This window comes from Geotrypetes seraphini, chromosome 5, assembly GCF_902459505.1.
Source record: "Geotrypetes seraphini chromosome 5, aGeoSer1.1, whole genome shotgun sequence".
Lineage (NCBI taxonomy): Eukaryota > Metazoa > Chordata > Amphibia > Gymnophiona > Dermophiidae > Geotrypetes > Geotrypetes seraphini.
In genome coordinates this window covers 205,143,611-205,170,051 of record NC_047088.1, presented here as the reverse complement: position 1 = coordinate 205,170,051, position 26,441 = coordinate 205,143,611, and the positions used below count along the sequence as shown (strand labels likewise).

Genomic DNA, 26,441 nt, shown 5'->3' with positions numbered 1-26,441 from the left:
TGATGTCAGAAGGGAGCCTAGGTTGATGTGAGCACCAGGTGGAAGATGCTGCTTGCGTTGGTAAACGTTTAAAGAGGTAAGCGGAGGCGGCACAGAGAGGAGGAGAGGCACTAATGCCAGTGCCCCCAGAAGACAGTGCCCAGTGCAGTCTGCCCCTTATTACGCCACTGCTCAAAGAGGTAGAGAGTAGTGTTTCTCAAGCCCATTCTGGAGCACCCCCTATCCAGTCACAGCACTATTTAGCCGGCTGGGGAAGGGACAGAAGAAGTAACTGCGTATAATTTGTACAGTGCTGTGTATATCTAGTAGTGCTATTGAAATGATAAGTAGTAGCATTGGTCTTTGAGAGTCATAATTGGGTCAGGTTTCCAGGATATCCTTAATGAATATGCATGAAATAGATTTGAATGCTTACCCGCCTCCATCATATGCAAAGCGCTCTCTTGCATTTTCATTAGGGGGTAGCCTGAAAACCTGACTCATTTGTGGAACCCAGGGACCAGGAGTGGGTAATAATCATAATCATAATAATAAATTTATTTATATTCCGCAATACCTCACGGTTCAGCGCATTTACATCACAAAACACTGTACAGTACATTATATATATAAAATATAACATTAAGAAATTATTAACTTATCTAGATTATACATATTTATCAAACAGAAAAGTTTTTGACGATCTTCTAAAGGCCTGGTAAGAAGAAGAATTTAGGATCAGACCACTAAGGGTCTTTTACGAAGGCCTTTTACGAAGGTGCGCAAGCATTTTTAGTGCACGCTAGCCAAAAAACTACCGCCTGCTCAAGAGGAGGCGGTAGCGGCTAGCGCGCGTGGCATTTTAGCATGTGCTATTCCACGCGTTAAGGCCCTAACGCGCCTTCGTATAAGGAGCCCTAAAACATTTGTTCCAAAGTCCTGCCTGAAAGACTAGGGTTCTTTTAAGAAATCTTTTGTATACACAACCTTATATTGAGGGCAAAAAAAAAAAAAAAAAGGTTATGTTTTGTGAAGAATGTCTGTTTTCTACTAGTTCAAAATGATATAAAATAGTGGTTCCCAACCCTGTCCTGGAGGACCACCAGGCCAGTCAGGTTTTCAGGATAGCCCTAATGAATATGCATGAGATAGATCTGCATATAATGGAGGTGCCAGTCATGCAAATCTGCTCCATGCATATTTATTAGGGCTATCCTGAAAACCTGACTGGCCTGGTGGTCCTCCAGGACAGGGTTGGGAACCGCTGATATACAAGGTAACTTGGTATACCCCTGACCTACTAAATAATCACATATGTAGAGAAACAAAGAATCCAGCCGTATAAAGCAAGTCAATCAATGATTCGGTAAGTCCTTATTTCTCAGTTAAATCTCCAAGGACAGCAATGGTACTGACATTTAAGCTGATTTCTTTGAGCACTTTCCCTAATTGAGGATAATTTTATCAAAGATTTTTGAGTGCATTAGTGGGCCCTTGTGAAATTACCCTGGTTTATGGGCATTAAAAAAGGCATGTGACAAGAAGATCCATACTTTTGCACAGCCCCTGTGTTTAGGAGGGTTCAGTGGTGGAGTTTGGATAAAGCAAGGGTGCAATCCATCATTTATGTGTTTCTTAATATTTTTTACCGTTGGGGGCAGGTCAGGGGTGGAGAGTAGGCATGTTCTGCATAGCTACATTGCCGCATTCTAACTGTTTAGCACGCAATTAATGCATGAGCCTTAACAACCTACAAAATAGGTGGCAGTAAGGGGCTCACATGCTAATGGGAAAATTAGCCTGTGGCCATTAATAGAAATAAAGCAGATATTTGACCACGTGGAAAAATGTTCTTAGCATGCAGGAATTACCCATGTAAGCACGTGCTAAAGACATTTTTTACTGCAGTTCGTTAATAATAATAATAATAATAACAATAACAGTTTATATACCGCAGGACTGTGAAGTTCTATACGGTTTACAATGATTATAAATGCTACAGATTGAGTAGAATTAACATAGTTAATATCTATTGATTAACAGCTCTAGAGATCAGTTATTGTGGGAGAGATTGTGCAAATCAGTTTCCTATATACTTTAAGAACAGATATGTTTTCAGGTGCCTCCTAAATTCCCCATAGGTATTGGCAAGCATAAGTAGTCCTCCTAAATGTGACCATAGAGTGGTATGTGCTGGTTGCTTAATTATTTATGTTGATGTTCTAGGAGACCTCCCTAATGCAGTGATTGGAACTTGATTAATGTTGGAGTAGATTGTTTTCTTGTGGATGTTATAAAATGAATATTTTCTGGATAATTCAGCTTTAGGAGATGGATGGGATTTGATATAACAGTGGTGCCTCACACAACGAACTTAATTCGTTCCAGGAGCAAGTTTGTTATGCGAAAAGTTCGTTATGTGAAATGCGTTAAGCGCAGTGACTAACGACTGCCTGCAGTGCCTGTGCGGAAGGATGCAATACATCGGCAGCGATCGTGGAAGCTCGGGCGACTTCGTTGTGTGAAACGAAGTTCGTTGTATGAATCATGACATAAAGTTCGTTGTGTGTAGCGTTCGCTGTGTGAGGCGTTCTTTATGCGAGGCACCACTGTACTGTGGTTACAATCAAAGCATTTTACATATTATATACAGGTATTTAATTTGTATCTGGAGTAATGGAGGGTTAAGTGACTTACTAGAATCACAAAGAGTTACAGTGGGAATCAAACCTAGTTCCCCTGATTCTCAAGGCAGAGGCACTAGACTACTCCTCCATTAAGAAAATTGCACTCGCCCCCCTCTTTTACAAAGCCCAATAGCGCAGTCTCTGTGGTGACTGCCCGAAGCCCATAGGGATTTAAAGGGTTTGGGGGCTTTTGCCACATGGCTTTGTAAAAGGGGAGGGGTGTCATGTTTTCTACTCATTTGAGATTCCAAAATGTAGTCACGGTAGAATTTAGAAAAATTGGACAATCTTGTGGACTGCTGCCAATTTGGGTGAAGAGACTTCAATAGTCAGTTTATTAAGTCTGATGCTATTCCTTCTGATGGTCATACATTTTTTTTAAATATACTGTATATTTCAGAAATTCAGAGGTTTGTTGGGTTTTTTTTTTTTAGCAACTTATGCATTTTATTCCTCGAATTGGTGAAGTAATTCTCTCCCCTTTTATGAAGCCGCATTAGCATTTCTTTTATCGCCGGCTGTGGCGGTAAAAATTCCAATGCTCATAGGAATACTATGAGTGTTGGAGCTTTCACCACTGCAGCATACATTTTCCTGTCAGCAAACATACTTATGCATGCGTCTTCACGTCATATCGGAATAAACATTTTGGGCCAGATTCTATAAATGGCTTCTATGTTAGGCACTCTTATTTCCCCCCCACTTTACAAAACCATAGCATGGCTTTTAGCACCAGCTACATCAGTAACAGCTCTGACGCTCATAGGAATTTTATCAACGTCAGAGCTATTACCGCCGCAGCCAGTGCTAAAAACTGTGCTACGGTTTTGTAAAAGGGGGATAAAATCTATGCACAACTCAAATTATTTTAGGGGTCCCTTTATTAAGGTGTGCTAACAGATTTAGCATGCTAAATGCTAAGATGCCCATAGGAATATAATGGATGTCTTAGCATTTAGCATGCACTAATCTTTAGCGTGCGCTAAATCGGTTATCGCACCTTAATAAAGGGACCCCCCTTAATTAGCTTAAATGTCGTGGTAATTGATAACGCCATTGAACTTAATTTAAAAAATAGTTTTTTAAAGTTTAAACAGTTACAAGTTCTGTACGGATCTCAGAGCAGCGCCTAGCAACACCTAAGTCCAGGCGACCACCAATGCCTAACAATGCCCACCTGAAAAATAGGTGTGGTTGACTTAGGCATTGCTAGATGTCTGAGTTAGGCCAGGTAAAATTCATTTAGAGGGCTATGTGTAAATGCTAGATTAAATATTTATTTATTTAGTTTTCTAACCCGTTCTCCCCAACGAGCTCAGAACGAGTTACAGGTTAACATACATAGAGGGGCATAATCGAAAGGAACATCTAAGTCAGTTTTTGTCTAAGTCGCAAGTCGTCCAAAGTAAAAAACAGTTTAGGACATATTTTAGAAAAATACATCCAAATTTTCTTTCGCCTCTAAAATCGTCTAAGTATACGTCCTGTCTATCTGATCGTCCAAGTCATTAAATGGTTCATCTTTATACCACATTTTCGTCCAACTTTTTGTCCAAGTCAAAATGCCTAGAACAAGCCCTGTTGGACGTGGGAGGGGTCTGTAAAGTGATGGACTGAACACCCAGACATGGTACCTTACAGGGCACTGCTGTGAACTTCACAAAAGGGGTGCCATGTCTTCATCTCACTACAGCTCCCTTATAGGTGATGGTGAGCCCTCCTAAACCACCTCCAGAATCCCCTAGACCCATTTATCTACCACCCCAACAGCCCTTATGGCTGCAGGAGCCACTTATATGCCAGTACAAAAGGGTTTTGGGGTGTATAGAGGAGTGCACATGTTTCAATATCAATGCAGTGATTACAGGGGCTTATGGGCATGGGTCCTCCTTTCCATGGGTCCCTAACCCACCCCCAAGACGACTTAAGACACCTCTGTGCAGCATGACTAGGCTTTCCTATGCCAGGCTGCCAGGTGATGATATTCTTGAGGCACAATTTTCAGGTTGTGATTAATATTTTTATGGGGGTGGGGGAGGGTCAGTGATCACTGGGGTAGTGTGTGGGGGTCTGTATTATGTGTTTGCAGTGCTTATCGGGTGACTTAAGATGGGTTTTTGTGACTTAGACCAGGGGTCTACAACCTTTAAGACATAAAGAGCCACTTGGACCCGTTTTCGAAAAGAAAAAAAAACTTGGAGCCGCAAAACCATTATAAAACAAATCTAACACTGCATATATTGTTTCTTATCTTAATGTTTAGATGCTGATTGGTCCGGCGGCATGGCGAGGCGGGGCCGCCGGAACAATCAGCAAGCAAGGCTTTCATCTGTGTACGTGCTGAGCTCACTGCTCAGCATGGCTATTTCCCGCCGCGACGCCGGACTTGTAAGCTGCATGCCTGCATCGCCAGAATTTAGGTAGGCTGTTTTCATCCCCGTGGGAGTCCCGTGGGCCGGGGGGGGAATCCGCGGGATCCCCGCGATCCCCGTTCCCGTGCAGACCTCTATCACATGTCATCCTCCGCGCCTCCCATTCTTCAGGAGCGCGCCACAGCCACTGAAAGACTCCGGCCCGCGTGACACACTACCGGAGCCGCGGCAAAGGTGAAAAAGAGCCGCATGCGGCTCTGGAGCCGCGGGTTGCCGACCCCCGACTTTGACCATGTTTTAAATGGTCTAAGTCACAATGTCCAAGTTCCGTCGATCCTGTGCTGTATAACTTTTGGTTATACATGTAGTACGACTAAGTCTAAGCCCAACTCTCACCCTCAACATTCCTCCTGAAACGTCCAGTTTAGCTATGGTTGTTCAGAGACTCTATGAAGGCCTAGGTCGTTTAGAAATACGTCCAAAACCCATTTTTATCATCGGCACTTGGACGTATTTTGACAATGTTCGTCCAAGTGCCGACTTAGGTCGGTTTTTGGACGTTTTCTCTTTCGATTGTGAGCCCCTTAATGTATAGTTAATGGATTACAATTTGCCATAGCTACAGTACAAGTTTTTTTATCCTAACTCTACACACACTAGGGATCTAATATCAATATACATAATATACAGGTTACAGTTTGCCATAGTTACAGTGCAAGAATTTTCAATACAAGTTTTTATCCAAACGCAAGACCTACTGAGGATCTGTTACCAATATACATTTCTTTTTTAATCTCGTAGGCAAGGAAGTTAGGAGAAGAGGTGTGTTTTTATTGCTTTCCTATTGTTCAGGAGTCCTTCAAGGGATCTGATCTGTGGGGGCAGTTGATTCCAGTGGCTTGGCATGAAGGGGGAGTAGGAACATTGTTTGGCAGTTTGCAGATGAAGGGCACGACCAATGTACAATATTTAGTTCAGAAAATAAAATTTTATTGTTTGAGCAAGATGGATTCTGAAAGCTATAGCGTGTATTTGGCACCTAAGAATATACACAGTGCATCACCAGTTTTGACTCTGCAGTTTGCGCCAAATACGAGGGGGTGCTGAAAAGTACTCAACCCAGCCAACCAACTTCCTAAATTATAGCCGAAAGAGTGTTATCTTATTTTGGTATGTGCCAATTTTCAGAAATGAAATTCTGTGTTTTGACATAGTTTCAGATCATTGATTGAACCATATCCACGTCATTCTTTACTTGGCTGGGCTGAGAACTTTTCAGCACCTCCTTGTAATGCCATTTTATTGTCTACGCTATAAAAATGTTGGTTTTTTTTAACTCACTAAAAAGCAAATTCCTAATTTGGCTGCAAATTCTGTAAGAGAAGTTTCCATAAGGCTAACTTTCTGCAAAGATACTGGAAGCTGGTTCATCAGGTATTTTTTGTCATACCTCTTGTAAGGGAAAATATTTCAATTTACCTAGGGCCTGGTAACATTAAAATCTGAAAAAAATCTTTATTTTTGACTTTGGAAGTATAATAATTGCCCTATCAATCTACTTGTACAGTCTTAGGTTCAGGTACAAAAAAAAATAATGGCCTTCTGTGGGACTTTCCTGCTTGCTAAGGCCATTTTTACCATGGCCATAAAATGGCCTATTTTTTATTTTTTGTATTAATGTCCGTGCACTAATGTTGCCATTAGCACAGAGACCTTACAAAGATAATAGCAATCTCAAGTATTTAACACTAATTTGGAACCTCAGAGACCCCACTCAGGACTCATAAAACTCATTGTCCTAAGCTTTATGTGCCATCTCCTTACTGGTTCAATTCAAACTTAGTTTTTTTTAACTTTACAGTGCTTAAAGTACGAATAGCAAACACTTAGCTTGTGGTCTTGAAAACCGGGGCAAACATGTTTCGCTTCCATTAGCACACAGCCATTTTTAAAAGCCCCCCCCCCCCCTTTTTACAAAACCATGCAAGCGGTTTTTAGTGCCAGCCGGGGTTTTACAAAACCGCGCTACCATTTTTAGTGCTGGTTGTGATAGTAACAGCTCCAACGCTCATAGAATTCCTATGAGCATCAAAGCTGTTACCACCGTGGCCAGCGCTAAAAACCATGCTATGATTTTGTATAAGGGAAGGTGAATGCTCTGCGCTGCTCCGATGCTCATAGGAACTCTATGACTGTTGAAGCAGCGCAGAGCATTCAGTGCGCCAGCCGTCACTAAAAACCTCTTCTGTGCTTTTGTAAAAGGAGGGGTGGTGGTAATTAGTAAATTTTCTTCAATTATGAGCTTTAGCAAGCTCCTATTGAAAAAACAAATACAAATTAATTGGGAGATAGGCGCCCATCCTTAGGCGTGATTCTACAAAAGATGGTGCCTAGTGGCGTCTAACACCAAATTAGGTGTGTTTAAGAGTGGAGTAAGACTTACCCCCTGTTTTACTAAGGTGCGCTACGCGTTTTAGCGCATTTAGGGCTCCTTTTACGAAGGCACGTTAGAGCCTTAACGCATGGAATAATGTGCGCTAAAATGCCACGCATGCTAGCCACTACCACCTCCTCTTGAGCAGGCGGTAGTTTTTCGGCTAGCGTGCGCTAATCCAGTGCATGCGCTAAAAATGCTAGCGCACCTTCGTAAAAGGAGCCCCTAGTGTATACTAAATATCCATAGACTAACATGCACACATTAGTGTTTAGCACGTGGTTAGCATGCGATAATATTTAGCGTGTGCTAAAACGCTTAGCGCACCTTAGTAAAAGGATCCCTTAGCTACCTATTATATAGGCCTTTAATGTAAATCATATTTTATTGATGCACAATCAGCAAATACACAACACCAAACAGGAGTACAATAAGGCGAGATCACCAAAAGTAGAACAAGACTAATTTGCATATAAACCCCCGTCCAACCCCCACCTACTCCCACATGCAAACACACCCTCCCCTCCCAGAAGCTCCCCCTAACCCCTACCCATACCCCCCAAACTAGCAGAGAGACTGCTGAGCAGGCTGTGTTCTTATGCTGCCCAGCCAGCACCAAACCGGACAACCTCGCACCAACCCCCCCTCCCCCACAGAATCGAACCACCCCCCACCCCACAGACATACCACTCTTACCATTCCATCCACATCCACCATCTACCCTCAGCCAAACAGCATACCATCCAACCTGGGGACACGTCCAAGGACATACAGTATCAGCAGCTAGAATTAATTTAAGACCAGACCTCTGGTCTGCAGAAAAACTTTTTTCCACTTGAAGGATAAGTGGGCATGGCACTGCTCCAAGAGGATCAAATTATGAAAGCGATTCCTCCAAGCCCAGTAAGCAGGTGCAGTCGCTTGCATCCAAACTAAGTATGATCTTTTTTCCTATAACAGCAGCCTTCCGGATCAGCAACCGATGACCCCGAGCAGACACTCGCAAAGATTCATAAAACCCTGGCCTATATTACAGGTGCCTAAGTATCTTTTTAGATGCCAATTATAGAATCAAGCCCTAGGAGCTCACATGGTATCCATATGCTAACTAGCTAGTGTGTAGTAATATAGATGCACTTACTGGTTAGTGCAGGAATGCTCACTCTCTGCCATTGATATGCCCCTCATTAAAAAAAAAGAAAAATTTTCAGCACACTGTTAATGCATGCACATTTCAAAGTTACCACAGGATACATGTTTTAAGCTCATGTTAACACCTAATGGAACTTAAAGAACTCATAAATTAGGAAAAAAACAGGCGAATGGACCATCTTATCTCTGTCCCTGCTGTTCCCCCTTTCCACACCTTGGGTGAAAGGCAGATTTCAAAGGGATTTTTTCTTAATGGGAAATCCTGTATTTAACCAGCAAAAATCCCTTTGAAAACTGCTGCCATAAGTATAATTACAGTTGTAGAAAAATAGATAGAAATGTTAATTATATATTACCCCAAGAATCTGACTGAATAATAAGGCATACAATGGGGTGACGGTCCCATTAACAGCAGCAGCGAAGGAACCAAATAACATATAAGGCCATTCCTTAGCATTGTATTTCAAAATCCTGGCCACTGGAGCAGGTTCTACTTCTTCATCTTCCATAACAGGTTCCTAGTTAACATAAAATAAATTAAAAAAAATAAAGAGCAGTGAAATAGGACCATTCATAAACACTGCACACACAACATGCTAGGTTCATGAGAAAACCAAAAAAATAATTCAACACGGATGCATTGTAAAATGAGACTTGATATCTTGCAGCTATGCAGAAAAGCGTGTTTGCTTATTGGACCCTGGTAGGTGCACAGTCATAAGTAGTCAATGGCTCAGCTGTTTAGGGAAGCTAAAATGGGAGGGGCTGAAACAGGACTAGGGTGGGGCTTGAGTCCATAATTGTTTGACAACATGCCAAAAGAAGGGTCAGCAAAATAGTTGTAGGTAATACCTGTTATTAAATTTTGATATTAGATATGTATCAAATACAAAAGCATAAATTGGCAATAAAATTAAACTGTGCTTCCTCTGATATATGAGGTAATTTCCTGTTTCTGTTTGGGGGTACATGTCATAGGGAGAGCCAAGGTCTGAGGCAGCCTGTTTTAATCACAGTAGTGCCATTACTGTGGTGATCAATGCAAGTTATAAGGACTGTCAGGGAGAGGCAAGGAGATATGCTGGTGCTCTGGAGACAGCCTGATGCCAATAGTCCAGAAAAGTACCTGGAGTGAGACTTGGAGCCACCAGTCACTGCAAAGAGAGGAGGTTCTGACTAGTTCCTGGCTGCTGTGCTGGGTGGGGTTATGATGCCTACTTCTTTCTGTGTGCTGGTTTTTAATTTTGTGGAGGTCATGCATGCAGCTGGGTAGCCTAAGTCTCCCCACAATGGTGTAATAAGAGGGGTAGACCACCCCGGGCACCATCAAGAGGAAAATAAAGATTAGAATTATAGAACATCGCAGCTGTATCTTAAGACAAGTAGTTTCCGCCCCATTAGTCACTCATTGGATAGAAATGGATCATACCATTGACGATCTTTATTTTTTTGTTTTCAAAACATTTAAACCACGACAGAGGGGAGGTGATATTAATCAGTTACTTTTACAATCAGAGCAGAGGGCGATTTCCAAAATGGACACCATAATTCCTGCAGGCCTTAATCAGGATAAAGATTATATCTCTTTTCTTTGAATATTAATATATTTATTCTAAACTGGTTTTATATTAAATATATTAAATATATTAAATATATAATACATTTTTATGTGTATACTTTATCTGATATTTATTATGACCCTCATGCCATTGTGGCTCTTTAGATTTCTTGTTCATCACATTTTATAACTACATAACCTTTTAATGCCTACTGTACAATGATTCTTTATGTATGATAATTTAATTCATCATGTTCATGTGGAATTGAATTTCATTAAGTGGCTTGATATGTCATGCAATCTATATGTCTCCATGGGTTTTGCATTTTAATGTCTATTGAGAATTCAGTAATGATTTTTATGTATGTTTTAATTACTTTTTTATGAATCATTGATTATTATTATGATATTTCTATTTTAACGTGTTTATAAGTTTTTCATACACAATTTTTTTTAACTTTCTTTGTATGTTAAGCATTCTTATATATGTTCAATGTGAACTAAGCCATGCCAAAAACCAATCATTTGCTTTTATAGTATAGGACACATTCCTTGAACATCTTTCTTTATATATGACTGCTTTTAGAGTGTTAAGGCAGAAATTCTTTATATTCCACATAGAATCATTATGTATATTTATGATATTTATACTTTTAATACGCATATTTATACTCACATTCACATAGTTATATATATATATATGCACATCCATATTTGCATATTTATGTTTCTATATGCATATTCATATCTTTATTTGTAATTTATTATAATCATGTCATTTATTCTGTTCCTGATGTAGGCAGATATAATGTATGGAAAATCTTAATCTTTTTTATATTTGAAATCTTTCATCTTTTCATATAAAGTTCATTTATCAAAGTCCTTCACTGATATGTTTAAAAACATATTCTTAATATGTGTTCATGCTTTTTTTACATTGCACTTGACTAATTTCATTCATTTCAGCAATTCCCATTTCTTCTCCTCTCCTGTTACATGGAATGTTCCATTAATTAGGGTCTGTTTTACTTTCTGTAATGCAATTCATAGTCTTCTTTGATGTTCTTTTTTTTAATGTTTATCCTTTTTCTAGTAATCCTTCTTTTTTCTATCGATCCACCTAACTTTTAATATGTGTTTGAAACAATTCACTTTAACTAGCATTCACTTACTTCAGTTCTGTTAGCTTCCTTTTTCCCCCCTCTTTCTTTTTGTTTTGTGGCACAATCCACCAATCAGATTGCATATTTAATTGCTCCTCCTTCAATGCACTCCCTTTCCAATGCAAGCAGTGTCTCACTTCCGGTTCACCACACAATTGATAAGTGCTTCTCACTCGTTTTTTACTTTGGTTCTTATTTTGGTTTCTGCTTCTGTTCTGTTTAAACCTGCACAGCTCTTTTACACTGCACTTTTCAAGGATGTCATGGGTCTTTGATGATTTCTTCTAGATTTCGTTTTTCTCAGCTTTCATTTTTCCTCTTAACTTTCACTGGATGTCTTCCATATTGTTCACTGGATGACTTTCTTTTGGTTTTTCCTCTGGCTTTCTCTTTTTCTCTTAATTAGCAGTATTCAGCTATGTATTTTTATATCCCTTATCTTTTTTTAGTGTTATTTAGTAATGTGCAGCATGGTTCCTTTTCGGAGCCCATCCCCCACTATCACTTTTCTGTGGCTCCTTCTCACCGTTTTTCTTTTAATCACAGCTTACTGGGTATGCTAACTTGTATAGCTTTTGACCTGTTAGTTTTTCAATTAGGTTTTCAATTTAGCCTCTTTATTGGAAGATCTCACCCCCTCTTTTTACTGCATGGCCCCCTTTTTTCTATCATCTATCATCTGTATCTGTTTTAGGGCTTTAAAATATTCTACATAGCTTTTTTAAAAACATTCTATATGGCTTTGCTAATATGTTTAATCTTAAACTTGGCAGTAGTATAGAGTTTTATATATGGTTTTAACTTCTGAAATTTTAAATTCAATATTATTTTAGTTTCCCACATACTCACCTTTATAGGACCCCCAGAGTATGTATTCCTTATTCTTTTTTTGTCCTATATAGTTCCCTTTGTGTCTTTCTAGCTTGTTTAAACACAAGTATTCACTGATCATTTGTTTAGCATGGTCTTCGCACGTCCACCATTTTTATAATACAATTAAGTTTTTCACTTCACTCTGCATTTTGCATAGATCCAAATATTTTCTGTTTTCACATTTTTATGACATTTATCACCAACTCATTTTTATTAGTGCCATTTACATCACTGTGTCCTTTATCACATATCTTTCATACTCTTTGCATGTCAGATATCATTCACAGTTTAACATTTTATCACCACTACTATTCATAACTTACATGCATTCTTAATGTACCTCTCATTATTTATAGGACCCTTGAAGAAGACTTTTTGTTGAAATGCGGACCGTGTTGGGTCCTGTATCCCTAGCGGACTAGATCCTTTAAGACTCTTATGTGGATAATTTACTTTTATGTGGATGGAATTATTTTATGTGGATGATTTTAGTGTACCTTTGGAACTTTGATACTTTCAAATAAAGTCCATTTGGGAACATCGTCACTCCACAGAGTTTTTTTGGTTTTCTCTGTAAGCAGATAGCACATGAATTAGAGCAAGGTAGCAGCTCTTAGTCACAGTTACTACTACCATTCTGACTTGAAAACATTTTCTAATTCATGCCCTAAAGCGCAATCCTATAACACAATGCCGACATTTATGTACTGAATACTATTGCTTTCACTGGTAAGATGTACACTTATGGACATACTGTAAGTGACAGCAAAATATCTAAGTGCTTTTCAGCAAGGGCACGTGTAAGTGGCCTGGTCTGTAAATATATGGGGGCACAAAGAAAGAAATCTCACTGAACTGCAGTGGACGTCAAGCAACAAAACCAAAGAAAAATACTGCAGAGACGCCAAGTCTTTATTTCTATTAATGAACGTTATTTTTTTTCAATGTGGTCCTCGGTGATACGGGAACAAGGACCCGACACGGTCCGTGTTTCGATTAACACATCTTTCTCAGGGGTCCAGGATGGTTCCAAAATGAGCTACAATAACATGCCAAAGATCCGAAACTCGTGGTAAAGCTGAGTGGCCTCAGGAAAATGTGTATCAGTGAATGGCGGACCACACTGAAAAAACAATGTTCACTAATAGAAATAAACACTTGGCATCAAGTACATCATCTCTGCAGTATTTTTCTTTGGTTTAATGTAAGGGGGCATTCACATGGGTCAAGCATGAAAGGGGCAAGGGCAGTGTTGCTACTTATGAGCATTGCTTACAGAATACTGTAAGTTATATTCACCCATGCCACATTTAGGTGTCTGCAGTTACATCAAGCCTATAACTGGTGTTACTATGGGTACCTAGATGTTATGTGGGCCGATACTGGGTTGTGCTTGTGTTCTATGATGGGATCCATGCGCCTTGATATTTCCTTTGAGAAATTTAAGGCTGCTTTAAAGATTTAGGGCCGGATTCTATAAACAGCGCTATTGTTGGTGCCCGCCTAAAAAATGGTCGCTGATCACATGTCCATCACGCAACAGCATCGTTTCTAGAATCGCAACTTCGTAAAAGGTAGGCGCTGGAAACGTGGGCCAGGGTTTTTTTAAAGACTTATATTTCCAGTGCCTACCTTTCACGGAATTGAGGCTACGAAAGCGCTTTATGATGCTTAACTCCACTTCCGATGTTAGCCACTCCTGCAGTAGCATTAGGCACCGTAAAGCGCCTCTGTAGATAGGAGAACGGCATCAATTTTGGAGGTGCCTTTAGTCACCTCCAATTTTTAAAATCGGAATTGGTTTTAAATGACGTGGTCAATTACTGGGCCGTTCATCACCAATTAAAACAATTAGGTTAGGTGGCAGTAGGACGCCTACCACCACCTAATTTAGTGCACCTAGATTCAGGGTGTTATTTTTTTTCTGAAGCATTTTCGTCAGTTTAGTAATCTCATGAATCTTTCACATTTGTGGCTGACTGTTGCTAATCACTCTCCCCTACCTGTCCATTGTCTTGTTATGTCAGTTGTTTTCTTCCGTTCCTTCCCCTCTGTATGTTTCTTATTAATTAATAGCTTTTATTTCAATTTCTATCTACCATAGATGGACCATTTGGGTCTTTATCTGCCGTCATCTGCTATGACTATGACTATCTCTCACATATTGTAGCTTAGGCTTCCTTCTCATCTCTTCCTTCTGTCCCCTCTTGATATTATCCACTGTAAACTATAGACATGATTTTGTGGTATATCAAATTAAAGTGAAACATGAAATGTTATTGATTAGACTCTCACCAAACAGCATCAGGGTGCCTCAAATAGGAGGTACTCACATATAGAATTAGCCCTTAACTTCATAGGCTGTTATAGGGCAGGAAATGTCTGTACTCTGAGGTGTACACCATTGAGAAAAGGTAACTTTTCTTTAGCAATATCCTACTTCTGCTGTGACAAAGAAAAGAACTCGACCGTAAGATCTTTTCTTTGTCATATCTATTAACTAAGGATTGTAAACTGATTTCCTGTTTTTGCCAATGAAAAGTGGTATATTAAATGTAATTATAAGCATCGCAGTTAGCATATGGTCGCATACTGTTACCGGTGCAGTTAACTTGGATGCACTTATCACCTGTTAAATAGGAGACAGTACGGCCCGGATTTAGTATAGGGCGCCCATTTTCAGAAGCCGCTTAAGTAGCTTTTGAGAATCACACTTGGGTGCCCTTTACAGAATCGCCCTAAGCCGCCTAACCACCACTCTAGCCGGCGCCCATATTTCAGGCGCTGGTTAGAGAATCGCATTGCTCCTGAACTAATGGTGGCAAGGGATCTCCCTGCCGTGATCAGTTTAGTGGCTGCGGCCTGGCCCCCCCATGCGAAGACTGGGCAGGAGAGATGCCCAGTCCCTCCTTCTGGGACCCCCGAAGCCAGCCCCCTACCCCTGAATGTCCGCAGCAGGAGTGTCCAATTCCTCCTGCCACCACCCCATTAACACAACCCCTGGTAGGAGGGATGCCCAGTCCCTCCTGCCGGACACCCACCCCTACTCCCCATAATGACCACGGCAGGAGGGATGCAGATTGGCCAGATCCCTAAGGCCCCTCCTTGTGGTAAGAGCAAAATTGTACAATACTTTAGTAAAAGGCCTGTTAGTCTGGTGAATTTAATGTGCCACAATCAAAGCAATCAGATTTATAGATATAATAATTCTACTTTTTCTATAGATGTATCTTGCAAAGTATAATAAATATACAGGATTCATAAATCAAGTAAATATAACCTTTATAGTGGCTTTTGTGTCCTCTCTATATGGAACAGCATTAGGAAAAATCTCTGGCTGATCTCCTGCAATCACTAATGATGGATCCGGTAGAATATTAGAGAGCTGAGACCTTGAACGTTGACGGAGAGAGGCTCTGTGAAACGAAGATAAAGATAATACCTCACTGGAAGACTGTAAAAACAAGCTGCCTTCAGACAAGTAATAAAATATGCTATGCATTTTCTAGCATAAATATGAAATCACTGTTGAGCATAAATCAACTGAAAGAGTTTAATCTCTCATTAAACTTACCTTAAACTTTCACGGTAACTGCCTCTGCGGAATGATTGGACTTTCTCAAGACGAGGTTCTTCCACTGCTTTATCTTCCTTTACTGTAAAGAAGAAGAAAGCAGTGACTACACTCAATGTTACTTTTCATTGGAAAATGCAATGCGTATGTTAATTTACGTTTATGGCACTGCAAGCTAAGGAAGTCAAGGATAAAGGTGGGGGCTTTACAAAGATGTGCTGCTGAGCAGCACATGCTTAATGCCAAGCCGCCCACAGGAATAGAATGGAAGGACTTGGCATTTAGTGTACGCTGCTCGGCAGTGCAACTTTGTAAAAGGACCTGAAAAAGAAGTCAATTTGTGCTTGTAAGCTACAGTAAGCCTTTTTGTTTTATATATGTGTAGTTTTAAGAATACCATGCCACAGTATTTTCATTGGAAGTTTTTAAAAAAATAATTCTTTAAAAATAAATCCTGCTATTTCGGTTCATGCTTTTATAAATTAGCAAAACAAACATATACCCAGGGGACACTCAATGAAGTTACAGAGTAATACTTTTAAAACCATAGAAATAGAAACATGACGGCAGATAAAGGCCAAATGGCCCATCTAGTCTGCCCATCCGCAGTAACCATTATCTCTTTCTCTCTCTGAAGATCTCATGTGCCTATCCGTCTTAAATTCAGACACAGTCTCTGTCTCTTCCAGGAGACTGTTCCTCGCATCTACCACCCTTTCTGTTAAAAAGTATTTCCTTAGATTACTCCAGAACCTATCATCTCTTAACTTCATCCTATGCCTCCAATAGGAAGAGAATAGTTAAGCTCTAGAATGCGTTGACAGAGAATGTGGTAAAAGTGGTTAATGTAGCTGGTTTTAAAAAGGGTTTGGACAAGTTCCTGGAGGAAAAGTCCATAGTCTGCTGTTGAAAGAGACATGGGGGAAGCCACTGCTTGCCCTGGATTGGTGGCATGGACTGCTGCTACTATTTGGGTTTTTGCCAGGTACTTGTGACTTGGATTGGCCACCGTGAAGATAGGATACTGGGCTAGATGGACCATTGGTATGATCCAGTAAGGCTAATCTTATATTCTTATGTTTAATACCATGCCCGAGTATTTTCAATGGAAATTAAAATAAAAAAAAGAATTCTTTAAAAATATCATGCTATTTCAGTTCATGTTTTTATAAATTTGCAAAACAAATATCTACCTATGGTGCACTGAATTAAAATCTGCTTATATCACCAGCACACTGAATAAGCTTGCGCTTGCACCTGTAGTAGACATATGCATCGCTGAAACTAACCAAGACAGTATCATTTAGAAATACTACCGTGACAGCTTTTTCAGTATGGAAGAGAGAAGAGACTGGTAAGATCCTGCTAGCAGTATCTGCCTCTCAGAAGCCCATTTGCTAAACTGTGGTCAAAAAGGTACAATCACTGCACATTAGTTGCAAAACTTACTCCCTCTTTTACAAAGCCGCAAATGCGACTGCTGTGCGGCAAAGGCCCCCAAGCCCTTTAAATCCCTATAGGCTTCGGGGCAGTTGCCACAGTGGCAGCTGCTAGCAAAGCTTTGTAAAAGAGGGGGTATGTTCTGCAACTAATGTGCAGATTGTACCTTATTAACCACAGTTTAGCAAAAGGGCTTTTGAGAGGCAGACACTGCTAGTAGGATCTTACCAGTCATTTCTCTTCCGTTCTGAAAAAGCTGTCACGGTAAGTACAAAGGGCCCCTCAGTCTCAACTCTGCCAATTATTATCAATCTTGTAACTAGGATCTTTTCAGCCTACAGCTTTCATCTTCACCCACCCCCCAAAAAAACCCAAAAAATCCTATAAAAAGGGGTATAAAGATCACACAATTTTCTTTTTGTATCAAAATCTGTTTGGTGATTAGAAAGTATCAGAAAAGCACTTGCTTTGTTTTGCAGTTTCATGGAGTGCCCTGTCCCCTTGACTTTGCAAAGTCACTAGTGTGAAATAAACTCCTTTTCTTTCCATGAGTTCTTTGTGATTGCCTCTCTCTACGGCTCTTCCATGCTCAAATCCTATGATGACATCTGCGTTTTTGATCGTGGAGAGACGATGAGCTATCGAGATTGATGTGCGTCCATGCCGTACCTGAGAAAAATAGAGACAGAGTGTTTTTTTCTGACAGCAAAATGATTGAATTGGAAGGAAATGAACTGTGCTAGTTGTATAATGGGAGTTCCTCTGAGGAAAAAAAAAAAACAGACGTGAGGAAAATTGTCTAATCTGAGTTTGGACATGCTGGATCAGTAGCACTGAGTTTCAAAGCTTCAGCTCCCTGAAAGATAACTCTCCAGAGAGATTAGCCTTTGGAAAGATAACAAAAAAGAATGTTACATATCCAAACATCATTTGTATTGCTGTTACGCTTCCATTTCTCATAAGGCTGAAGAAGATATCAGAGGTTAATAATTCTCATCAGAGAAAGGAAACTGAAATAAGTTCTTGCTTGCTTATAAAACCTTGGCTGAAGAATATATATAGGTGTGTGTTTTGTATCCTTTTTTTTTTTTTTAATATCTTTATTCCATTTTACATTATATAAACAAGTGTACAATAAATCAAGTCATACTATACATTCTTCACTTGAAACTCTGCAATCATCTTATACCATAAATTACCTCCCATCCCTCCCTTTCCAAATATTTTTGTAATTACCCATCACAATGTCATAAAACCCACCCACCCTCCCTCCCACCCTATACATACTAAATGGGGATAAATACAATTATTTATTATAGTAATCAATTAATGGTCCCCACACATCTTTAAATTTCTTATAATATCCTCTCTTAATTGCCAATGTTTTTTCCATTTCATACACATGACACACCGAACTCCACCAGAAACAGTAATTCAACCCTCTATAGTCTTTCCAGTTGTATGTTATTTGTTGGATGGCAACTCCTGTTAAAATCATTAACAGCTTATTATTATTCGAGGAGATTTGACTTTTGGCCCTCATAGACATCCCAAACAAAGCTGTGTCATATGACAGGGCCACATGATTCTCTAACATACAATTTATTTGACCCCAGATCAATTTCCAAAAATTATTAATAAGAGGACAATAAAATAATAAATGATCTAGGGTTCCAGCCTCAAGATGACAATTGTGTTTTGTATCCTATTTATGTTCTCAATGACTCCATCGCTGCTCTACCCAAAATATGCACCTGAACACACAGGTCACATGAGAGTGTGTGCCCTTTTCTCACTGCACACAGTAATGGAGCAACCATGGGGTAATTTTATGAGGCCTATGACATGTCTAAAAACAGGGTTTACAAGCAAAAATCTTTTTTTAAAAACTTCTAGGGATTTGCAGTCTACAAATTTTCATATCATTTAATTTCTAGGAATTTTTATTCAGGTTCCCCCCTATCGTTTAATGATATGTGTAGTATTTCTAAGTGTATGCACTCTTTCAGACTCAGTGTGCGCTCTGTTGGGAAGAGAGTGCACACTTAGGCCCTCTTTTACAAAGATGCGCTAAGCGTTTTAGCGTGGATTTAGTGTGCGCTGAATCAACGCATGCACTAACCGCTAATGCATCCATAGGATAATATGCACGTGTTAGCTTTTAGTGCGTGATATTTAGTGCGCGCTAAAAAGCATAGCGCACCTTTGTAAAAGAGGGGGTTAGTGTGTGCTCCGTTTACAAAGAGCGTGCACTCAGTGGTGTAGTAAGGGGGGGCGGGAGGGAGTGGTCCGCCCCGGGCGCCATCTTGGTGGGGGCGCCAGTACCCCTTCTCTTTTCTACTCCTTCCCACCTCCCCCACCCCCACTACCTGGTGCTCCTTCCCTTCCCCCATGCCTCCTTAACATTCCCAGCATGAGCAGCAACCCCAACCTGTTACTATGTTACTATGTTGGATCTTCCTCTGATGTTACTCCCTGGAATCATGCCTCGGAAGTGAAGCCAGAGGAAGATCCGAAGCTGGCGCAAGCAGCACACTGGGGTTGCTGCTGGCGCCGGGAACGTTAAGGAGGTACGGGGGAAGGGAAGAGGCGCCCATGGCAGGCGGGGGTGAGGAAGGAGCGGATGGAGGTGGGGTGGAGAATAGGGCAAGGGAGGGGATGCCACTGTCCCGGGCGCCTCTCACCCTCACTATGCCACGGCGTGCACTCTTTCGGAAAGAGAATGCTGTGCTCTTTCCTAATAGTGTATTCATGCACACACCATTCACACATGTTCATTGGTTTGAATATGCACACACAATTAGGCCTTGATTCTATAAATGGCATTTAATTCCTAGGTGTCATATAACGCAGTTGTCAACTGCTGGGCACTTCTATTTATAGAATGACATCTAGTAGCACCTAAGAAGTCCTAGATGCTGATAGGCATTGAATCCTTAGATGCACTGCCATTTGGGTCAAGGTTTTCTTGGCATAAGTGAGTGCGCCTAATATAGGCATCTACTGTTGCCTAAGTCAATCCATGCCCAAACTCTACCCCATATCCACCCTTAACCACACCTACTTGCTATATAGGTGCCACTAGGTGCCTCAATGGGGATGCCTACAAGGGCCAGAGCTCCTATCTCGTCAGCCCTAAAAAACCTAGCTAAAAACCTCTAGCGCAGCTTGATAAAAGGCGGGGGTGGGGTAAGTTGGGTGCCAAGATCGGCTAGGCACCCAGCTGTAGGCATATTTTATAGAATCAGGGCCTTAGAGAAGAATCTCTTTTTGAAAGAATGTACCTACTTTGCAAATAAGGCCCGTTCTGCAAATAGTGCACGCACTTTTGAAAACGTACACATTATTAAAAACATATTAGGACAACCCAACATATTAGGGCGTTACGGATATGAAATGACATTGGTAGAACAAGGGAAATTTGGAATATTTATTTGGTATGGCTAAGCAACATTCTAAGATTTGTTTGAGAACTTGCCAAGTCCTACTCAAATCTATTAAAAAAAGAACTTTATTTGACCTTGTCAAGTGCTTCTTGCACTAAAGCTTCACTCTCGTTGTCGAGTGCTGAAGTAGCCATATCCAAGAGCAGGATTCTGGGCTGCCTGATAAGTGCCCGGGCAATAGCTATTCTTTGTTTCTGGCCTCCACTCATCTGTCCTCCCCCTTCTCCAACAAGGGTGTCAAATTTCTGGAAGAATAAACAGAGGAACAATTCATGTTCACCAACTGACACCATTTAGTAATGCATGTCCTTCCTGGACTTACACATGTGAAAGATTTCTTCTGCGGTATTCTCCTTTTTTGAACAGAAATGAAACATGACGTTTCATAGCAGGAACCCAGCAGTTGGAGCATGCACACTAAAAGGTCTTGGTTCCTTGACAAATCATTTTAGATTGTATGCATTCTGAAATTTCATGTGTGTAAAACAGTGTGTCACAAACTTTTTAAGGAATGGGCAAGCTAATCTTGCGGCCGCGGCTGAAGGGCACATGGAAATGCGCGGACGTTGACAAGATGACATCACACACATGCATGATGTCATGTCCAGGTTTTGAAAAGCTTCCAGCTTGGGACCGCGACGGGAGGGCATTTGCGCTTGTGTGGATGCAATGAGATGTCATGCACAGGTGTGCATGCGTGTGATGTCATTGTGTCACACCTGCGCATTGCAGATGCCCTCCTGATGCGGCTCTGAGCACGAGAACAGGTTGAGGGAGTGGGGCTGGGGGCTTGGGTGTAACAGGACATGACTTGGGCAGAACAGGGCGGGCCTGGGGGCGGGGCTAAGAGTCCAGATTTTACAGTAGTAAGGTACAGCTATCTGTAAAAGAAGGGGGATAGACACAGAACTGAGAAGACAAATGTGTCCAAGCCAACATGCAATCCCTACTATGTCAGTACATAAGAACATAAGTAGAAATTCTTTGTGAGGTTTACTGGCATAAGTGGCTGATGACTCAGCTTTCTGAGGCACCTAAAATGAGGTTTGGGGTAAGGCTAGGGCTGAAATGGTAGGGAAACCTGGACATGTCTTCTTTTTAGAGGACTGTCTGGGCTCTCGGATGAACTTTCCAAAACCCGTCCTTTGTCCGGGTTCTGGAAAGCCCCGACGAGCTCCGGCTACATCTAGAGGGCTTCTGAACATGCATGGATGATGTCTCACACATCTGCACATGCTCCAGGCCCTCCAGACGTGGCTGGAGCTCATCCGGAAGAAGAGAGGAGGCTTTGTGGGGGGGCAGGGCTGGAGATGGGCGGGGCTGGATATGGAACCTGGACCAGGGTGGGGATGGAGGCAAAACAGGGTAGGGTGGGGGGTCATGTGTCTGGGGTTTCCCAGAGAAAAATATGGTAACCCTATGAATGGAGCAAGCTAAAAGCTGGACTTGGTGCAACCCTCTATATCAGTAGTAAAAGGACAGTGGGGGCAATCTTTAAACACTGTTGTGAGAGATTATTTCACTTGTAGCTCTAGTATTACTGCACCAGCTGCCAACCCCTAGTATCTTTGCTGATGATGATTTGCATGTTGAATATACTCCAGAGAATTATGTACCAAAAAAAATAAAAATAATTCAACGTATGAAATAGAACAGTTTTTTCAGTATTCTGGAAATATATGCAGACACTTTACCACTTAGGGCCTGATTCTATAAATGGCACCTAGGAATATGGCACCTACCACTTCATTCAACTTAGGCGCCATTTGTAGAATCAAGTTAGGCACCAGTAGGTTTCAAAAATGTAGGTGCTGGTATATTAAGCCAGAATTTTCTTGGCCTAAAATACCAGCAGCCTAAACTCTGCCCATAACCATGCCTAATTCTGAGGTAGGCACCTATCAGCAAACTAATTTTTAAAAATGTTTTATAATGGCGTTTTCAATTAGCGCCAATTAAAAAAATTAAGTTAGGCATCCACATCAGTAGGCGCCATTTATAGATTCAGGGCCTTAGGGATTTGTATTCAGTAGGAATTAACTGGGCCAGCATTCACTGAAGTGTGTTACTGAATGGTAACCACTTGTATTGACAGGATAGGCAGTGCTTTATTTAAAGCACTCTGCTCCTGATGAAACATGAGGTAAAACAGGCCCTGTCAAGTGAAGGAGCTGAGTTACTTAGGGAAGTGCTGAGCTCGAGAAGGTGTAAAGCTAAGTGTTAAAACCATTAAATAACAAATCTGGCAGAGGGGTTAAACTGACAAGTGAAGTCACTGAGTTCAGAAATCTGAATTAAAGCAATGTCTGTTTTTGGTTCAGCAACAATTTAACCCAATCACATGGGCTCATGACTCATCTAGAAATCCAGGTTTGAAGATTATTACAAAATAATTTTTAATGTGAATAGTACAAAAAAACCTGCAGTGTTTGATCAATGAAAGTAAACTTGTTTTACTGAGAGCAGTCTGTCACAGATGTACTCTGGCCCTCTCAGGTCTTTTCCTCTTCAGCAGTAACAAAGTTGACTAAATTTGAATTAAATTAGAATTACAATTAAAAACTTTTAGGGTAAAATATTAACACATTATTGTGAGCGATTATTTGTATTAATGAATAATAGTTAATAATTTACTATTCTATTAGTTGTCAGATAGTGCCACTAAACATTCAGATAAGCTGATGCAGCTCTATCCAGCTAGTGTTGGGTGGTTCGGAAATAATCTGGGCACCACCAGCATTAAGTATTGTCGCAGAAAGGTGGTGAATGTGTGGAGTGCTCTACTGGTGGAGGCGGTTGAGATGAGGACTATATCTGAATTCAAGAAAAGCTTGGAAAGTATGTAGGATCTCTAAGGAAGAAGAAAGGGTTATAGATGGCATGGAAGGACAGACTGGATAGGCCATATGGTCTTTATTTGCCTTCATTTTCTCTGTTTCTGAGTCAGTCCTAACTTGTTCAGATAGCTACCTGAGTGCCGACTGTTAATGTGAGTGGTACCTGAACAACTTCCAGCAGCCACTCAAGACCTGGACATTCCATGCCTGTAGCTGGATATGGCCTGGCACTGAATATCCAGTTTAAATCAGTTTATGGAAACCATCATTTCTCACTACGATACCTGGTTGATTTTATGCATGAGCACTTTTAAAGCACCAGCACTTTCATTGGTTTAATTTACGGTTACCGAGTCATCCAACAAGGGGCCTCTCATCAACATTTTTAGATAAGTTTCCATTCTATGCTGTTACTAGTGATTGATTAATGGTAACTAAGGGAGGAAGGGACTATAAAGACTGCAATGATGGTCCCTCCGGCAACCTTAGTTGAGTGATTACACTAAACAAAATTGGTTGTAGGGTCTGAGCACTTTACACGGCAACAAGAACATTAGTTATCATTCACTTATTTATTTATATATTTTTATTTATTTATCTCTTTATTGAGTATTTAAAGTATCTAGAGCTGTGATATTGGACTGTATTTAGCCATCATTTAAAAACATTAAAAATTAGTTCCCAGCCAGCCCTAGCCCTCTCAGTCCAGCAACTTCCAGCTGACCATGTGAACATTGGGTTCAGCTAATAACTCTTGTATACATATGATCTCACAAAAAACGTCGAAAAGCAATACTCAACAAAGGAGGGACAAGTCTCAGCAAACCCCACAGATGCTCCAATAAGGATAAACAAGTCTGTATATCTGGGTTCCAGTTTCTTTCATTGATACATCACCTCCCTTTTTTTATGATTTAGAATGCTTGTGAAAAATTTAATTTTGTCAAAACTTTCTCGTTATATTGTGATCTGAATTGTGTGCAATAAGCATTGATTTCTAAAGAACTTATCGTAGGAGTGTTGTGCAGACGATACCCACTACATAGTGAACCTGGTAAAAGGATTTAGATTTTGCAGCTAATTATTTGTATTTCCAGCATATTGTTACTGTTCTATTTAATATGTTGCATTATTTTTTATTTATTTATTTTTGTACATAATTCCCTGGCGTGCATATGACTATTGGTCAACAGAGATATTAGGGGGCAGGCAGCCAGTGCATCACAGCCACAAAGTGAAAGGGTCCTTCCCTTCTATGTTCAAAAGTGCCCCCACTTGTCCTTTTATTGCTGACATATGTGTTGCACCCCACTCCAAGGATTTTAACTTGACCCACCTCACTCCACTCTAGCCCTGCTCTACTTTAGCCTCCCTAAACAGGTGAGTCATCAGCCACCCATGCTAGGAAGTGTTGTTTGTTATATGAAACAGAGAAAACAGCAAAGTCCACTCCTACGAGTTTCGTCTGTATTTGCATTTAAGGGCTCCTTTTACAAAGGTGCGTTAGGGCCTTAACATGTGGAATAGCATGAGCTAAATTGCCCCACGCGCTAGCCGCTACCGCCTCCTTTTAAGCAGGCGGTAATTTTTCAGCTAGCGTGCGCTAATCTTGTGCGTGCGCTAAAAACGCTAGCGCACCTTAGTAAAAGGAGCCCTACGTTTCAAAGGCATTTGAGACGAGCCATTCAATTAAATACAATGTATTCCAACTCAAAATGCTCTTTGATGTCCCAAAGAAAAAAATTGTTTCAATTTTGTGTCAAGAAAAGATAAAGGACTGAAACTGAAAAATTATTGCACTCAATTTTGAGTCTATCAAATGAGCATCACATTCTATGGCTTGATATCTGAAAGGTGGAATTCCTATCTGTGTCCTGTTATTGAAATTATTGGTTACCCATTCTATAGCTTGCATGCTATATTCCCATTGATGCAGAAAATTGGTACCTGTGGAAGGTCCATGATAAAGTTGTAAGCGTTGGCTTTTTTCGCTGCATTGATGATGTCGTCATTAGATACATTTTCTCGACCATAACAAATATTCTCTGCAATTGTGGTAGCAAATAAGACTGGCTCTTGTTCAACAATGCCAATCAATGAACGCAGCCACTGAATGTTAAGGGAACGAATGTCATGGCCATCCAGAGTAACCTAAAGAGTACCATAGTAACATTTATATTTGAAGTCATGGAAGCAATAATACACGTATGTATTTGTATGCAAATGCAGAAAGTCAAATGTTTCAAACAACATAGAAGCCAACCTTTTAGTACACCAGGCACACAGGCGCTGATATTCAGACAATTGACGGTGAACCCGGAAGTTCAATGATGGGCTGTATCTGGCAACTGGCATTGAATATATGGTCTGTTTTTAGCCTCTTTCAACATAGCCAGTTAAGCCGATATTCATTGGCTGACTGGTTAAGTCACAGTAGCCAAGGATAAACCTGCTATTTATGTATCTATCTGGCCACTAAACTTAGCCGGCAGTCAACTAATATTGGCACTATCCAGCTATGTCACTCAACCGGGAATATTCAGCGGCTATCTCCACTGTATATTCACGATTAGCCAGCTTAGCACTATTTAACCTGCCAGGACCTGTTACATAGCACTGACTATCGGGTGGATAATGCTCATTCTGTTGCTAAACAATTATTGCTTGAATTAAGAGAATTCTGATCTATAAGGTTTGTTCTGCAAAGAAATAAAACAAATGTAGTTTAGGATTTGAAGACAAGTGGAGGAACAAAGGTCTTATGAGGTATTTAGGAAACGTCTAAAAACACACCTGTTCCTAAAAACACACCTGTTCCTAAAACATCTTGACAACTGATCCACTTATCTCTTTCCTCTCAATAGCGACCTACTGTCCTTTTGATCACTTTTCTCCTCAACAATGAATTTCCTATCTAATTACTTCT

At 40.5% G+C, this 26,441-nt stretch overlaps 1 protein-coding gene across 13 annotated transcripts in view; it reads right to left on the bottom strand.

Annotated features, from left to right (window-relative positions):
- The window catches only part of ABCB11 (ATP binding cassette subfamily B member 11), a 174,263-nt gene that overhangs the window by 36,291 nt on the left and 111,531 nt on the right, over nucleotides 1-26,441 (bottom strand). For 12 of the 13 annotated variants that reach the window (XR_004539565.1, XR_004539566.1, XM_033945698.1 and 9 more), the window contains 6 exons: nucleotides 25,463-25,666; nucleotides 20,753-20,923; nucleotides 17,700-17,901; nucleotides 15,793-15,874; nucleotides 15,499-15,634; nucleotides 8,981-9,142 (listed from right to left, as the gene is read on the bottom strand). Coding sequence is in view for 11 of the 13 variants with exons in the window: in XM_033945698.1 (XP_033801589.1) it covers nucleotides 8,981-9,142; nucleotides 15,499-15,634; nucleotides 15,793-15,874; nucleotides 17,700-17,901; nucleotides 20,753-20,923; nucleotides 25,463-25,666 (957 nt within the window). In the remaining 2 variants the exon portion in view is untranslated. Of the gene's footprint in view, nucleotides 1-8,623; nucleotides 8,656-8,980; nucleotides 9,143-15,498; nucleotides 15,635-15,792; nucleotides 15,875-17,699; nucleotides 17,902-20,752; nucleotides 20,924-25,462; nucleotides 25,667-26,441 lie in introns of those variants that run through there. The other variant, XM_033945709.1, reaches the window with a different exon arrangement.